Raw genomic sequence first — 17,164 nt, forward strand, 5'->3', positions numbered from 1 at the left:
TGATAAATATTTAAGTATTGGTTATGTAATGTCAACATGTAATAAGTTGTAAACTATTAAACTTTTGCCCTCTTATTACAGGCCTACCCGAATGTCGGTTCCAACACACCACAACCGACTTATGCCACTACTACTATAACTCAGCTTATTGTCCCCAACCCCAAATAGAAGGCTGAGCCTGTGGGTGAAGCCTGGAATTGTGGGAGGGGTTAGCTTGCCTATAAATATACAGGCTTCCCCTTCCGCTGTGCTGTTGCTGCCCGGTTCAGCCCACCCACTGCTCCCTTTATCAAACCATTCAATTTGGTTGGCCCTCTTTTTACAGGCCTACCCAAACGTCGGTTCCCGCACACCACTACTGGCTTATGTCACTACTACTATAACTCGGCTTATTGTCCCCGATCACAAAAATAAACACACATACACACACACATATATATATATATATATATATATATATATATAAAAAATTTTTTGCAAGAGATGTATGAAAATATATAAGTACAGATTATCACGGTCCACTGTCAATGATTTTGGTCTTAAATAATACAGTCACACTTGCCAGTGTTGACAGGTGTGTTATTATGTCTGTTTAAAATAATTAATCAACAATACAAATAATTATTTTCATAATTTCTCAAAAGGAAAAATCAACATTCCAAGATATACATATATTCTTTTAACTCATTTTAAAAACTCACAGTTCAATTTCTTTATATAGAGGTGCTGGGAGGGTACAGTTTATAAGATTCTGATACTCTTCCTCGGTGCAGATGCTGTGATATGACAATTTCTCCATAGTCACTCTGTAAATACACTCAGAATGTCGTATCCTGTGGTACATCTAAAAGAATAGAAACACTCTTCAAGTGAAAGGTTTAGTTAAATAGCTTTCAATTTTGTATGTTACTGCACTCTAACTTGTCAAATTTCAATGTCACAGCTACAGACTAAGGGATACTCAAGCCCCTTTAGGGACATTCTACTCCCCATATACAAAAGAAGACATACATCACTATTTAGTAGATACACTGCTCAAAAACATAAAGGAAACACTTAAACAACACAATGTAACTCCAAGTCAATCACACTTCTGTGAAATCAAACTGTCCACTTAGGAAGCAACACTGAGTGACAATCAATTTCACATGCTGTTGTGCAAATGGGATAGACAACAGGTGGAAATTATAGGCAATTAGCAAGACACCCCCAATAAAGGAGTGGTTCTGCAGGTGGTGACCACAGACCACTTCTCAGTTCCTATGCTTCCTGGCTGATGTTTTGGTCACTTTTGAATGCTGGTGGTGCTTTCACTCTAGTGGTAGCATGAGACGGAGTCTCCAACCCACGCAAGTGGCTCAGGTAGTGCAGCTCATCCAGCATGGCACATCAATGTGAGCTGTGGCAAGAGGGTTTGCTGTGTCTATCAGCGTAGTGTCCAGATCATGGAGGCACTACCAGGAGACAGGCCAGTACATCAGGAGACGTGGAGGAGGCGGTAGGAGGGCAACAACCCAGCAGCAGGACCGCTACCTCCGCCTTTGTTCAAGGAGGACCAGGAGGAGCACTGCCAGAGCCCTGCAAAATGACCTCCAGCAGGCCACAAATGTGCATGTGTCTGCTCAAACGGTCAGAAACAGACTCCATGAGGGCCCGACGTCCACAGGTGGGGGTTGTGCGTACAGCCCAACACCGTGCAGGACGTTTGGCATTTGCCAGAAAACACCAAGATTGGCAAATTCGCCACTGGCGTCCTGTGCTCTTCACAGATGACAGCAGGTTCACACTGAGCACATGTGACAGACGTGACAAAGTCTAGAGACGCCGTGGAGAACGTTCTGCTGCCTGTAACATCCTCCAGCATGACCGGTTTGGCAGTGGGTCAGTAATGGAGTGGGGTGGCATTTCTTTGGGGGGCCGCACAGCCCTCCATGTGCTCGCCAGAGGTAGCCTGACTGCCATTAGGTACCGAGATGAGATCCTCAGACCCCTTGTGAGACCATATGCTGGTGCGGTTGGCCCTGGGTTCCTCCTAATGCAAGACAATGCTAGACCTCATGTGGCTGGAGTGTGTCAGCAGTTCCTGCAAGATGAAGGCATTTATGCTATGGACTGACCCACCCGTTCCACAGACCTGAATCCAATTGAGCACATCTGGGACATCATGTCTCGCTCCATCCACCAATGTCACGTTGCACTACAGACTGTCCAGGAGTTGGCAGATGCTTAACTCCAGGTCTGAGAGGAGATCCCTCAGGAGACCATCCGTCACCTCATCAGGAGCATGCACAGGCATTGTAGGGAGGTCATACAGGCACGTGGAGGCCACTCACACTACTGTGCCTCATTTTGACTTGTTTTAAGGACATTAAATCAAAGTTGGATTAGCCTGTAGTGTTTTTTTTTCCACTTTAATTTTGAGTGTGACTCCAAATCCAGACCTCCATGGGTTGAAAAATTGATTTCCATTTTTTTTTTTTTTTTTTTGTGATTTTGTTGTCAGCACATTCAACAATGTAAAGAACAAAGTATTTCAGAAGAATATTTAATTCATTCAGATCTAGGATGTGTTATTTTTGTGTTCCCTTTATTATTTTGAGCAGTGTATATTCCCAATTAAAACAGTCATGCATTTCATAATGCATTTTTTTTTCATTGGAGGCTAATCTAAAAATGCTTGAAAAAGCTGCAGGGAAGTGCTCTAGGCAATTGGCTTGAGTTTAGCTCTACTAAGTTAAACAAACCAGGTAATAACAGGACCTGTTGTTTGGTTCAAAGCCAGGGGTGTGAGAAGTCTAATTTAAGATTGTCACTTTTTTGTAAAATGAAGGGGAAAAAAGGGAAACAACCTTCACATATATTGCATTTCAGTAAGCTCAAATGCTTTAGGGGACAGGATGGTTCTCAAATTACAAAAAAAAAGCACTGCGGGGCTATAGCAAACTGTGCAGCCTATCATTACATGCAGGAAGAAGCACTAAACGCGCTTGGTGGAGATGGAGGGTACTTTTGTTATTAATAAAGTGATTTGTTTCACTACAGCAAGCTGCCACGTGGACACTTTTTCTGTTACCTTTTATCTCTGTAGTATACTTATGATATTTAACTCTATTGCATTTAATACAAGTCAAGAATTAAAGGACCACTCTAGGCACCCAGACCACTTCAGCTTAGTGAAGTGGTCTGGGTGCCAGGTCCCTCTAGGATGAACCCTTTTTTTTATAAACATAGCAGTTTCATAGAAACTGTTATGTTTATAATAGGATTAATCCAGCCTCCAAATCCTCTAGTGGCTGTCTCACTGACAGCCGCTAGAGGCGCTTGCGTGATTCTCACTGTGAAAATCACAGTGAGAGCACGCAAGCGTCCATAGGAAAGCATTGTAAATGCTTTCCTATGAGACCGGCTGAATGCGCGCGCGCAGCTCTTGCCGCGCATGCGCATTCAGCCGAAAGGGAGGATCGGAGGCGGAGAGGAGGAGGAGAGCTCCCCTCCCGGCGCTGGAGAAAGAGGTAAGTTTAACCCCTTCCTCCCCCTAGAGCCCGGCAGGAGGGGGTCCCTGAGGGTGGGGGCACCCTCAGGGCACTATAGTGCCAGGAAAACAAGTGTGTTTTCCTGGCACTATAGTGGTCCTTTAATTAATTGTCATTCACAAAGTTATTCACTAAACACTATGTTGTCAGAATAGACAAAATACTGTGAAAACTGGCTAATTCAGACCCCAATTCTCAGATTTAATACAGTTTATTCTGGTCAGAATTTACCAAGACGACCCAATGAGCCAGGTGAATTCAGTGTCTAGGTTAAAATCAGTGCTTTTAACATCTGAATCCTATACAGTATAGGAATCAGAGTATGCCCAAAGCACCAATAAAAAAAAAAAAAAATCTGGACAAATACACCAGGCAGGATACGCATTTTCGAATTATGGTTCACTTGCTTTTTTGAAAGCAAATGATCATTTGAAGTACCATGTTTTCCTTTTTTCATCAGATTTTTGTGAACTGGGCTATGTTTTTTTATTTTAATGTAATGCAACGCCTATTTTGGCCTTTTTGGTGCTGAAAAAAGTCTTTAGTAGAATGAAGATATCTGATAGGAAGTATAAGGTTTTTCCAACAGGTTATTTAGGTTATTAGACATATTGGACCCCTCTTCACTTTTATTAGGGTGATGGGGTAGGCAGGGTATTTTAGTTGGGGGAAGATCAATGGTACCCCTAGCTATTGCTACCAGTGGGCAAACAGATCAGGGTTTTAAAATAAGGCCCAGATTTCAGCCATCCAACAGAATTTGGTTTGGTTCAAATATCAACACTACACACAAATACACCCCTACATTCAAATGTCAACACTACATATAGGCACACCTCTGTATTAAAACACCATCATTATATATAAATGCATCAAATATGAACACTGATTACACAAATGCATGCCTGCATTCAAACACCAACACTACATCCAAACACACCTCTACAGTCACAAACACATACTCCATGCAAAAATATATACTTACATTCTAACACTCAAACACCACTCAGTGCTAAAAACAACCCTGCAAGGATGTGCAAACTATAGGTCCCCAGGGGGCAAAGCTTTGTGGCAGTTGTATGACAGAAGGGGACCTTTTGTCCACGCTTGCAATAGAAGGGCCCCAAAAAAATATTGCACCATGGCCGTTTCTACTGACCAGGATATCAACTTCTATTTTATAGAAGATGGGTATTGGCCTTCCCTATGACTGCACTTAGTTAATAACACAATCCAACATACAGAAATTGTAATATGATCTGTGACATGTGTGTGAGCTAGTGATGTCCCGAACGGTTCGCTGGCGAATAGTTCCTGGCAAACATAGCTTGTTCGCCACGGACGGCGAACATATGCGATGTTTGGTCCGCCACCTATTCGTCATCATTGAGTAAACTTTGACCCTGTACCTCAGTCAGCAGACACATTCCAGCCAATCAGCAGCAAACCCTCCCTTCCAGACCCTCCCACCTCCTAGACAGCATACAATTTAGATTAATTCTGAAGCTGCATTCTTTTTTTATTTATTTATTTATTTTTTTAGACAGAAGTGTGTTATATTTGAACATGCTAGGCTGAACGTGCGTATATCATGGCTAGTTGCACTGAAGGTATGAGTATATAGCAGTACATTGTTGTGAAAGATGGCTGTCATGTTTAGGGTGTAGCTTGCACGTCAGAGGCGGCTCTCTAATTAGGCGGATTAGGCGGCCGCCTAAGGCCTCGCGCTGGCTGGGGCCTCGTGGCCGCCTTAACCGCCTGTGGGCAGACTGTGTCAGGTCCTCGGTCACTGACCGAGGACCTGACACCATTAGGGGGCCCGCCGGCTTTCCCGGTATGCCGCTGGGTGCAAGGCCCCTCCTGGCTGCCCGGCCAGCCACCACAGACACCGGTCTGCAGCTCCGCAGTGAGCAGAGCTGCAGACCATGTGTCTCGCGAAAACCGGCCAATCAGAGCGTTGCCGCGGGTTACCACCGCAACGCTCTGATGGTCTCGCGAGATTACATGGTCTGCAGCTCTGCAGAGCTGCAGACCGGGAGCAGTGGCCACCGGACCACCAGGGAGCACACTAGACCACCAGGGACTAAAGGTAGGCTCTCTCACCCCCCACCACACTCAGCCTCCCTACCACCCTCCCCACCACCCTCAGCCAGCCTCCCCACCCTCCCCACCACCCTCAGCCTCATCACCCTCCCTACCACCCTCAGCCTCCTCACCCTCCCTACCACCCTCAGCCTCCTCACCCTCCCTACCACACTCCGCCTCACCACCCTCCCCACCACCATCAGCCTCCTTACCACCCTCAGCCTCACCACCCTCCCCACCACCCTCAGCCTCACCACCCTCAGCCTCAGCACCCCTCACACACAACACACTTCAGTCTCAGACAAAAACGCAAACATGCTCAAAGAGACATACATTCTCACACACAAGGATACTCTCTGTCAGACACACTCTCAGGCACATACACAGGTAAACTGTGCATCAATGTGTACATGTGACACTTTTTTGTTAGTGGGGCCTCATGTTTGAGTTTCGCCTAAGGCCTCATAAAGTCTAGAGCCGCCTCTGTTGCACGTTATCAACTGTGTATTTATATCAGCAGCTCCACCACTAGTTATAAATCAAGTGTGAGTCGCCCCATGAGATGAGACTAGTGAATAACATAATACATGAACGGTTAAGGTAAAGGCATGTAAGGAACTACGACAATAAACTCTTTAGGAGTTGAAATAATGACATGTTTAAACGCTTGCTACTTTACGATTAGTTAATGTGCAGAGATCAGTTCATGTGATCAAAGGCATGGTGTGGAGGATCGGCTATAGTGGGACATGCTTGGCAGGCTGCTGTTTACTGCTTGTGCTCATACGATCCCTTCTGGGCGCCAGGTGCAGACCCTGGGAGTCCCTGATACCTGGAACAACAAAGGCAAGTCTCTGGCTGAGTGCCGGGTTCGCGGCTTGAGGTGGTGGAAGCTTGTTTTGTCGGGTGGTAGGATCTGTAACGGTGGTGCTTCACGTCCAGTGCGGGATTGTGGTGGCTTAAGGTGGAGGCGAGTGCTTGACGTGGGGCAGTCTCTGCATTTCTGTTTGTGCCTCCGGTCCCAACTTCAACGTCTTTTGGTGGATTTTAATGGGGACTGCTTCGCTTAGCTGTGGTGGAGCTTGTTGGGGCTGTGGTGGAGCTTGTTGGGGCTTCCTGCTTGTTATTTGCTTCCAAAATTGATTAAAGAGTCTGTCCAGCTTAGACTCAATATCCTGCCATGCTTTGCTGGTACCAGGAGGACACGCGGCTGCCGCCATATTGGGAGAGTCGCAGATGAGTATGTCAGCCTGGGCGGCTGTGCTCTGTGCGTCCATTAGCTCCAGGCCGCCTCTCCCGCCCGGTGAGCACCAGGCCACACTTGCCACACGGAGGTAAGTAAGACTCTGTCGAGTTGCTGACCGCTATTAAGCATGTCGGGTCGGTCAGGTAGGAGCAACATTGCTGGGTCATCCCCTTCTGGGGTGAAATTCGCTTGTTGATAGCTGCTTAAGGGTGAGATATTGAGGGAGCTCACACGAAGTGCGTCTTTCCTCCATGACAGCTAGGCCCCGCCCCCCGGAAGCTGCATTCTTAGTGAGAGGAGGGACAGTGTAGCTGCTGCTGATCTAATAGGGAAATCAATAGCTAGGCTAGTGTATTCAGTGTCCACTACAGTCCTGAAGGACTCGTCTGATCTCTTACAGCACCCCAAAAAGCCCTTTTTAGGGCTAGAACATCAGTCTGCTTCTTTTTTTTTTTTACCTGTGTAATCTAATTGCAGTTGCCTGCCTGCCAGCGTGTGTGTCAGGCTCACAGCGTATACTGTGCCCACTTGCCCAGTGCCACCACTCATATCTGGTGTCACAATAGCTTGCATTTAAAAAAAAAAAACTTTTTTGACTATAATATAATAGCAGTCAGTTTCCTTCACATGTGTGCGTTTCAGGGCCTGCCAGGACACAGTGTCACACCAGTGCAACTCATATCTGGTGTAACAGTAGTGCACATTTAAAAAAAAAAAAATACAGGGGGCTTGTTGTCACCTTTCGGAGACCCTTGGTGTTGTATGTGGCTGGGTGGAGGAAGAGACCTTCAATGACATCAGTGAGGACAAGGAACGGGACATGGCTAGCTTGGTATCCAACCTTGTGCAAATGGGGAGTTTGCGGTTGTGCAAATGGACTGTTTGCGGTGCGTTAAACGGGGAGTTTGGTCTGTCAATGTGAAGCGGGCGTAACCCTTACACTACCTGATCGATACAACATCATACATGATGTTTTAAAGCACGCTATTCCAAACAATTTAGGAATGTTAGGTGATTTATGCCCTTTATGGATTAAAACCAGACTCTGCATCAACTATGTAATTTTCCATGGGAGTTTTGCCATGGATTCCCCTCCGGCATGCCACAGTCCAGGTGTTAGTCCCCTTGAAACAACTTTTCCATCACTATTGTGGCCAGAAAGAGTCCCTGTGGATTTTAAAATTCGCCTGCCTATTGAAGTCTATGGCGGTTCGCCCGTTCGCGGACATTTGCGGAAGTTCGCGTTCGCCGTTCGCCATCGGAAAATTTTATGTTTTCGACATCACTAGTGTGAGCATATTCCTATTCACCACTGTTATGGGTATTACAGTGTAAGTATTATCAATACATTTATCACATCATGTATGCTCTAGTAAGACTGTATAATTATCTGCTACCTGTCATAAGATATGCTATATCAGAGAACCAACAACAGCCCGCAACAAGTCCTTGCATCAAGCAAGCAAGAGGTTTTGTTTGCATTGCAAATATACACTTAATTTGTGTAGCTGCATGATTGTAACTTTCCTATGGTACCTGCAACCATGGTTGCATACATTGATTTTCAATTAAGAAAAAAAAGACATATTAATTTGCATCCCCTCATAAGTATGATTTTGGAATCCATTTTTAGTGATGCAGAAGGGCTCAGTGGAGCTCTGTTACAGATATATGTTTTTCTACAAGGTGAAGATTGTTATTGGTGTAAAATGGAAGCAAAGTAGGGTTTTACATGCTAAATTTCAGTATACATTGCTTTGAATGGTGGTTTGGATGGAACTGGCAAAATAACAATTTAGATGAAAATATTACTTACATTTGCACAGTGTAAGGCCAAAGCACAGAAAACGGCAAACATTTTGAAATTATTTTCATCTGTTTTAGAAAAGGCACTTCCACTTAGTTTGTTCACCATCTGTACAACGCCTATAACACAGCCTCGGCTTACAATTGGCATGCACAGAATATTTCTTGTTGTATAACCTGTATAGTGGTCTACTTCCCTGCAAAAAAATGCAAAAATATGGGCTGTGGTGTTTCTTTAAAAATAGACATGATATTATTATACAATACATTTAAATAAGACAATCTGTTTTACCTATTAAATCGTGGATCTGCATAGGCATCTGGTATGTTCAGAACTTCACCTGTTCTTGCAACCTGACCAGCAATACCCTTTTCAATTGAGAATCTGTCCAGAGAAAAAAAATTATATTTGGTTAAAAATTCAACAATTATGAAATGTCACCTTAGGGACATTTTGTGACAATCTTTATAGAGAGTTTTTTTCACATGTTATACAGTTGATGAACAACAAGGTTAAAAAATTATATAATGTTAGGAATATTGTTAATTGTAATAAATGAGTGTTAATATAGCCTCAAAGGTGATGAATACAGGTAAAACAAACTTGTCATATAAAATATTGCAGGGTAGTAGAGGTGTGAGCCAGTGAAATACAGTTGACTCAAGACTACCAATTTATTCTTTAACAATCTGGTTGTGGCACAATTGTGTGTAGTTATAGAAGTCATTGATGGTGTAACTGATTAAAGGATTTGGAACTCCATGGCTAAATGCCTAGCCTATCCTACAGCTGCATATGCTATCTCTTAGAGTCAATGGCAAAACTATGTTTCCACAGGCATATAATACACAAACACATTAGGTGGAGCAGATAATACACTTCCCTTTCTTCTTAGTAAAATCAGCAGCACTGGCTCTGGTGTGGATATCCTTAGGATCTTTACTGGGTGATCCAAATCCCAAAGGCAGATAGTCTGGAGATGATCCAATGTTCTCCCAGAAATTATAGGTTGCAGGAGTCAGGTAGGGTAAATAAATTTATTTCAATAAAATGATAGATAAAAATAAACAGAAAATTGAGCTATTAAAAGTGTCCAATAATACACCAAAACACGTTTCGCTGGATGTGGCTTCTTCAGTTGGTGAAAGTAATACTACTGTGTCCTGTATTTCCTTATATACATCTTGTAGATCTTTTTTGCGGTCTTTTTTCATCTGGTGGGATGCACCCTGCGTTCCACCTGTCTGTGAGTATATTTTTCCTGCTCCTCCACATCATATCCCGTCACGTGAGTGGAATCGGCGTCTTTGGAATGCACCTTGTGTTTTATCTCTCTATGTGGATTGGCTGCAATTGTGGATGTGGAGAATGTTTCTAGTGGAACGCACCATGCGTTCCACCTTCGTTTTTTCTTCCTAACTGTTGTGTATTCACACTTAATTATACTTGAAGCTAATAAAACAATATCAAATATAATAATGCCCTAAATGGCTTAAAACAGAGAAACAAGTGTTAGAGATTTCCAATGACATAGTAAACTTATATTATAATCCAGCAACAATATAGAGGGGACTCTTTAAAGTTGCAGTGTACACCCAATATAAATCTCCAAAAAATACATGTTTATAGACAAATGGAATATAGCGATGCCCCTAAGTGAACCCAGAAAAGATCCTAAGGATATCCACACCAGAACCAGCATTGCTGGTTGTACTAAGAAGAGAGGGAAGTATATTATCTGCTCCACCTAATGTGTTTGTAGATTATATGCTTAAAGGTGTAGGTGTAGGGGATACCTCACAGGTGGTTTTGAGCTTATTACTACTATTAGATATACTATTTATTTTTCTTAATATGTTTCCACCAGGTTACAAGTCTGGGGCTTCCTTGTCGTTGCCATGCTGAGTGAATGCTATAGGAGAATTTTAGGGAGACGTATAGCCTAAACTTTTTTTTTTTAGTCAATTTTAAAATTTTGTTGAGCAGGTAAATGCAGAACAAGTGTGTGGTACCACTACAGCACGCGTTCCAAGAACAAACATAATGTAACATTAGCATGGCATAGAAAGTATCGGTACTTTTATAATATAGGCGAATAGAAACCGGTTACGCATACTTGTCTAGAACAGCAGGCTTATGCTAGGCTGTCATCATATAACATGCTTTAGACCAGTGGCACTCAGAAGGAAGACCCTGCAATGTTTAAAAACTACAGCTTGCATGATGCTTTGCCATAGTTCTACAACATCTGGGGATCTACCTTTTGGACACCCTGCTCTAGACAAAGCACAGTGCCCAAACTTAAACCACAGTGGGGGAGGGGATTTGGGCCTGGGTCCTAGGGGATGCAGAGTGGAAGGAGGTTTATAGAGGCAACACCAACCCGGACTAGCCATATCCCAGTGTGGTTTAGTTTAGTTAACCCCTTAAGGACTGAGTCAAATGTACACGTTGTGATCAAAACAAAACGTAAACAAAACCTATGTATCATTTTATTCAGGGAAAACATGGCATTCATTTAACATGAAATATTTAGCTATGAAACATAATTTAATATGAATAAAATGTAAAAAAAATAGGAGAAAATAAGAAAAGTTATTTGTTTAGTTCTACATGACATTTTAACTGTGAATGTCATAATACTGTTTGCTTTTACTGCAATAAAATACACATATTTGTATTCATCCATGTCTTGTGTGTAAAACAGTACCCCCTATGTGCAGGTTTTATGGTGTTTTGGGAAGTTACAGGGTCAAATCTAGCATGTTACATTTTTCAGTTTTTTCACATTGAAATTCGCCAGATTGGTTACGTTGCCTTTGAGACTGTATGGTAGCCCAGGAATGAGATACGCAAGCCTTATATTTGACTCTGTAACTTTTGAAAACACCATAGAATCTGTACATGAGGGGTACTGTTATACTTGGGAGACTTCGCTGAACACAAATATTAGTGTTTTAAAACAATAAAATGTATCACAACAATTATATTGTCAGTGTAAGTGCCATTTGTGTGTGAAAAATGCAAAAAAATCACTTTCACTGCTGATATCATCATTGAAATACATTTTACTGTTTTGAAACACTAATATTTGTGTTCAGCGAAGTCTTCCGAGTAATACAGTACCCCCCCATGTACAGGTTTTATGGTGTCTTGGAAAGTTACAGGATTAAATATAGTGCTAGCAAATTAAATTCCCTGGACTGTCCCTGGGTTGTCAGGCTGGTCCCACAAATTGTAATTAATAAAATGACCTAACTATGTAAAATGATTACATAAATATATACGTAGACTTAATATATATATATATATATATATATATATATATATATATATATATATATATATATATATATATATATAATGTTTTGTTTTGTTTTTTTTTAGATTTTTTTATTTACATATTTATTTGATATTATATATAAATATACTCCAGGGCTGAAAGTGTTCTATGCTGCCGCAACGGCTTTAAAGCCCATTATATTGCGGATGGCTTAGAATGCATTAACGGTGCCAAGGTTGTTAACAATGTATACACTTATATTATCATTCAATTATTATATTCATAATTGATGAGGAATGACAATTAGCACACTTATAATCTCCTCCATCTTTCTTCCAGAGGGTCTGTTATCTTCCCCTGTGTCCAGATAACTGTCTGGATGCTTTCAGCTACTTTCTGGAAGAAATACAGCTTTAACACCTTTTATTTAGAGCTTTTATGTGATGATCTTCTGTTATCTGTCAGGTCTGGAATACTTTGGTGCTATTTCTGAAACTCAAGGATGGCATTTGGCCTGGCTTGTGCCACCTTGCCAGGCCCTGAATATGAATTCTAATTGTGGAAATCTACAGCTCCCTCCTATCTTATTGTTTTTGCTGCGGGATTGCTTTGACTAGTAATATTGTATTGAATCATTTGGTTCACACAGAAGGCAAATATAATGTTATAGACAAAACCGTTAGCTACCTGGTGCGCATAGAGGTCTGGATTTGCATGATTGTTGGCTCCGGTATACAAATAAAGATTCTTATTTTTTTTAAACTCTTGGATGATTTGGATCTTTTATGTCTACATAAGAGGCATTTTTGTAAGGTTGGGCCAACGAACCAGCAAAAAAGTCCAGTGGTGACAGAGACAAATGATGAAGGAACTGATTAACGTTAGTAGGGTTTTATTAACATATTGCACATGATTCTTTTTTTATTTTAGTTATTTACAATAGAAGGAAACTATTCAGAAAATATCCAATACTACTCACAACAAAATCTTCTTATATTAGGAATTTAGTTTTGGGTGGCAACATTTTTATCTTACAAATATATTTTTCAAACCTAAGCTATTGCTACTTATGGGTATATAATAATCTAATGTCAATAGCATTGGCACATTACTGGTTTTGGCAGAACATGCAGTTTTCTCTCAGTACTTTTTTTTTTTTCCAAAAAAAAAAAAAAAAGATATCAAACAGATGTACACTGATAGATCCTTACCTTATTTCTTTAGTCTTCTTGAAAACAGGCTTCCCTTCATCTTCTTCTCCAATGTCAAAAAGATCAGAATATAATTCTTTATTCTTGTGGTCAACTTGGAAGAGGGCACATCGATCTGCATTCACCAAATTCTTTGCATATATCTGTGTGTAGTAAAAGCTTGTCGTCACTAGCATTATACAAATAAGCAAATCCTTTGCTTGTTGAAAACTCTGAGCACTCTAATAATAAACACTGAACATAAATAAGTAGAATTACACTTGGAAGAAATAAAAAAAAAAATATTTAAAACGTCTTTCTTATTAACAATTAAGTATGAGCTACAAATATATTTGTACTCTGGCAAATTAATAACAATGTATAAATCATGATGTCCCATGATGTTGCTTTGCAAAGAAAAAAGGAAACACCAAAAATGAGAACAAGTACTTGTTATGGTGTCAGATGATATATGTAAGAGCCAAAGTTTCTGGCTTCCTTTACACTCCAGATCAAATTGTTCTGGAGAAGAAGCTTCAACCCAGTCCCGAATGTCTTGTGTCAACATAAAAATTTTTTACTACCTGTGTTCCTACAGGCTAGGCAAGATCCACATCTATAGAATCCCTTTTGTAAATTAAAAGGTTCTTTGGGGGGATTGCGAAGATGATTCTTCATTACTTGAGATTCTACATTTTTGTCTTTCCTAAAAACGACTTGTGGTTTATCTGTCCAGAGAAAGAGCCTCTTCCTTCTGTATATTGAGAGTTGCTCTGGCATATCCTTTTTCTTAGAATCATTTTTAAGTTTCTCCAACTGTACCTTAACTAATATTTTATCTTTACAATTTCTCACTATTCTTGTGAATTGACTTTATGGTATTCCTTTCAACCAAGGTTTGTGATGACAAATATTTACATCTATGAAGTTGTTTGTATCCACTTTTTTAAAGAATGATTTTGTTTTAATACAGTCTTTCTCTATGTAAATATTTAAATCAAAGACATTGATCTACTTTTGGCTCCACTTGGTATTTAAGGGTCTAAATCAATCATTGTTATTTAACAAAAATGTAAAAATGGTTTTAGGCTTTCAACTTCTTCCCTCCAGATAAAAAAATATGTCCGCTGTATATCTCCTATAGGAGACCAAGTATTGCACCCTTTCCGGATTAGATAATATGTACATGTATTCCCAATGTGTCATGAACATGTTGGCATAACTGGGCGCGAACTTGGTCCCCATAACAGTTCCTTTCTCTGCAGATAGATGTGGTTACTGTACCAGAATATTAAATATATGGCCAAAAGACACCCACATATGTGAAAAAAACAAATGTGTATAAACGTTAAAGTGCAAAAAAAAAGGATACAATTGGGCAGCTATTAGAGGTATAAGATAGGAAAATATCTAATGTAGGCTTATAAAGAGTATCAATATATATTATATAATGTTGCAAACTTAATAATTGCGTTATAGAAATAATAAACACACTATCAAATTATTGTTGCAAGTTATATCTAGCAGTTAACTAGAGAATATCAGTACAGCTGGGCGAGAAGAATAACCTAGACTAATGAGAATATGTCAAGAGGATGGACGGCAGTAGTTAGAATCCCTTTGGTATATATCCTTATTAGGTAGGCAACAGCCTCTTTAGGAATGAACACCTTTGATTGCTATTTTGAATCAGACATTGATTCATTCTTGATAAAAGAAGGTGCTGCAATAACAACCCGAGTCTATACAAAGTGAGACTGAGAAGCTAGCAACCCTACAACCATTAATTCCAGTTGTGATATACCAAGATATGTGAAAATAGAAATAGTGGTAGACCGCGCCAAAAGAAAAGTGATCTAATAATCATATCATACATACATATCGTTCTTGAGTAATACAGCATGTAAAAACCTCAAAGGGAAATAACAATAATAAAATAATAGTGCAGCATGTTAAAAATATTATGATGGTGTGTGTATATATAGAATAAACTGTGGGTTTTAAGCAAACTCACACTTTGCAGAGCTGCTAAGAGATCTGCTGTATATCGCCTGGACAGTACAATCCCAGTCTTAGGATCTGAAGATATAGGGAGGTCCAGACTCAGCAGTCATATATATGTGGAAAAAACTAAATATACAGACCAATGGTACAATACCATAAACTAAAAGTAATATAGGAAAATGTAGGTATCCTACTTACAATGGTAGAGTGCTGGTGAAGCGCTATAAAATTTATAACAGTTGTGAGTCGACTTTAAGTGTAAATGGAAATAAACAGTACCTTCTAGGTATACAAAAAGTGTCCTAAGTTGATATTCAATACCTTAAAGATAAACAGAATATACCAAACATAGTATAAACTGTGACATTGAAAATTATTTTTAAATAAGAGTGAAAAATTCCCACTCACACTTTGGAGAGCTAATAGTGTATAGCTCAATTTAGTAGCCCATGGGGTCCGTGAAGGCCACCCTATCCCTTCTTTTTACTGGATATTCTTCCCTTTGAATTCTGAAATGTTGAAAAGCATATATGGTGCAGTACCGTATGGATCCAATAAAGTATAAAAAAGAACAGGTTGGTACTTCCAAAACAGAGCCATCCACATCGGCTCTGATCAAGGGTATATGTGGTTAAGGCCCACACGCCTTTAAAAGAGCAGAAACGATACCAGCAGTGTTATAAAAATATATAAATGTACTTTATTTACATACAGGGAGTGCAGAATTATTAGGCAAGTTGTATTTTTGAGGATTAATTTTATTATTGAACAACAACCATGTTCTCAATGAACCCAAAAAACTCATTAATATCAAAGCTGAATATTTTTGGAAGTAGTTTTTAGTTTGTTTTTAGTTATAGCTATTTTAGGGGGATATCTGTGTGTGCAGGTGACTATTACTGTGCATAATTATTAGGCAACTTAACAAAAAACAAATATATACCCATTTCAATTATTTATTTTTACCAGTGAAACCAATATAACATCTGAACATTCACAAATATAAATTTCTGACATTCAAAAACATAACAAAAACAAATCAGTGACCAATATAGCCACTTTTCTTTACAAGGACACTCAAAAGCCTGCCATCCATGGATTCTGTCAGTGTTTTGATCTGTTCACCATCAACATTGCGTGCAGCAGCAACCACAGCCTCCCAGACACTGTTTAGAGAGGTGTACTGTTTTCCCTCCTTGTAAATCTCACATTTGATGATGGACCACAGGTTCTCAATGGGGTTCAGATCAGGTGAACAAGGAGGCCATGTCATTAGATTTTCTTCTTTTATACCCTTTCTTGCCAGCCACGCTGTGGAGTACTTGGACGCGTGTGATGGAGCATTGTCCTGCATGAAAATCATGTTCTTGAAGGATGCAGACTTCTTCCTGTACCACTGCTTGAAGAAGGTGTCTTCCAGAAACTGGCAATAGGACTGGGAGTTGAGCTTGACTCCATCCTCAACCCGAAAAGGCCCCACAAGCTCATCTTTGATGATACCAGCCCAAACCAGTACTCCACCTCCACCTTGCTGGCGTCTGAGTCGGACTGGAGCTCTCTGCCCTTTACCAATCCAGCCACGGGCCCATCCATCTGGCCCATCAAGACTCACTCTCATTTCATCAGTCCATAAAACCTTAGAAAAATCAGTCTTGAGATATTTCTTGGCCCAGTCTTGACGTTTCAGCTTGTGTGTCTTGTTCAGTGGTGGTCGTCTTTCAGCCTTTCTTACCTTGGCCATGTCTCTGAGTATTGCACACCTTGTGCTTTTGGGCACTCCAGTGATGTTGCAGCTCTGAAATATGGCCAAACTGGTGGCAAGTGGCATCTTGGCAGCTGCACGCTTGACTTTTCTCAGTTCATGGGCAGTTATTTTGCGCCTTGGTTTCTCCACACGCTTCTTGCGACCCTGTTGACTATTTTGAATGAAACGCTTGATTGTTCGATGATCACGCTTCAGAAGCTTTGCAATTTTAAGAGTGCTGCATCCCTCTGCAAGATATCTCACTATTTTTG

At 40.6% G+C, this 17,164-nt stretch overlaps 1 protein-coding gene across 1 annotated transcript in view; it reads right to left on the reverse strand.

Annotated features, from left to right (window-relative positions):
• The window catches only part of PDE10A (phosphodiesterase 10A), a 384,873-nt gene that overhangs the window by 157,287 nt on the left and 210,422 nt on the right, over nt 1–17,164 (reverse strand). The window contains exons 11-14 of the mRNA XM_063441228.1: nt 13,166–13,308; nt 8,963–9,055; nt 8,681–8,867; nt 702–844 (exon numbers count right to left, since the gene is read on the reverse strand). Coding sequence (XP_063297298.1) covers nt 702–844; nt 8,681–8,867; nt 8,963–9,055; nt 13,166–13,308 — 566 coding nt within the window. The remainder of the gene's footprint in view (nt 1–701; nt 845–8,680; nt 8,868–8,962; nt 9,056–13,165; nt 13,309–17,164) is intronic.

The sequence above is a fragment of the Pelobates fuscus genome, chromosome 2 (assembly GCF_036172605.1).
Source record: "Pelobates fuscus isolate aPelFus1 chromosome 2, aPelFus1.pri, whole genome shotgun sequence".
Lineage (NCBI taxonomy): Eukaryota > Metazoa > Chordata > Amphibia > Anura > Pelobatidae > Pelobates > Pelobates fuscus.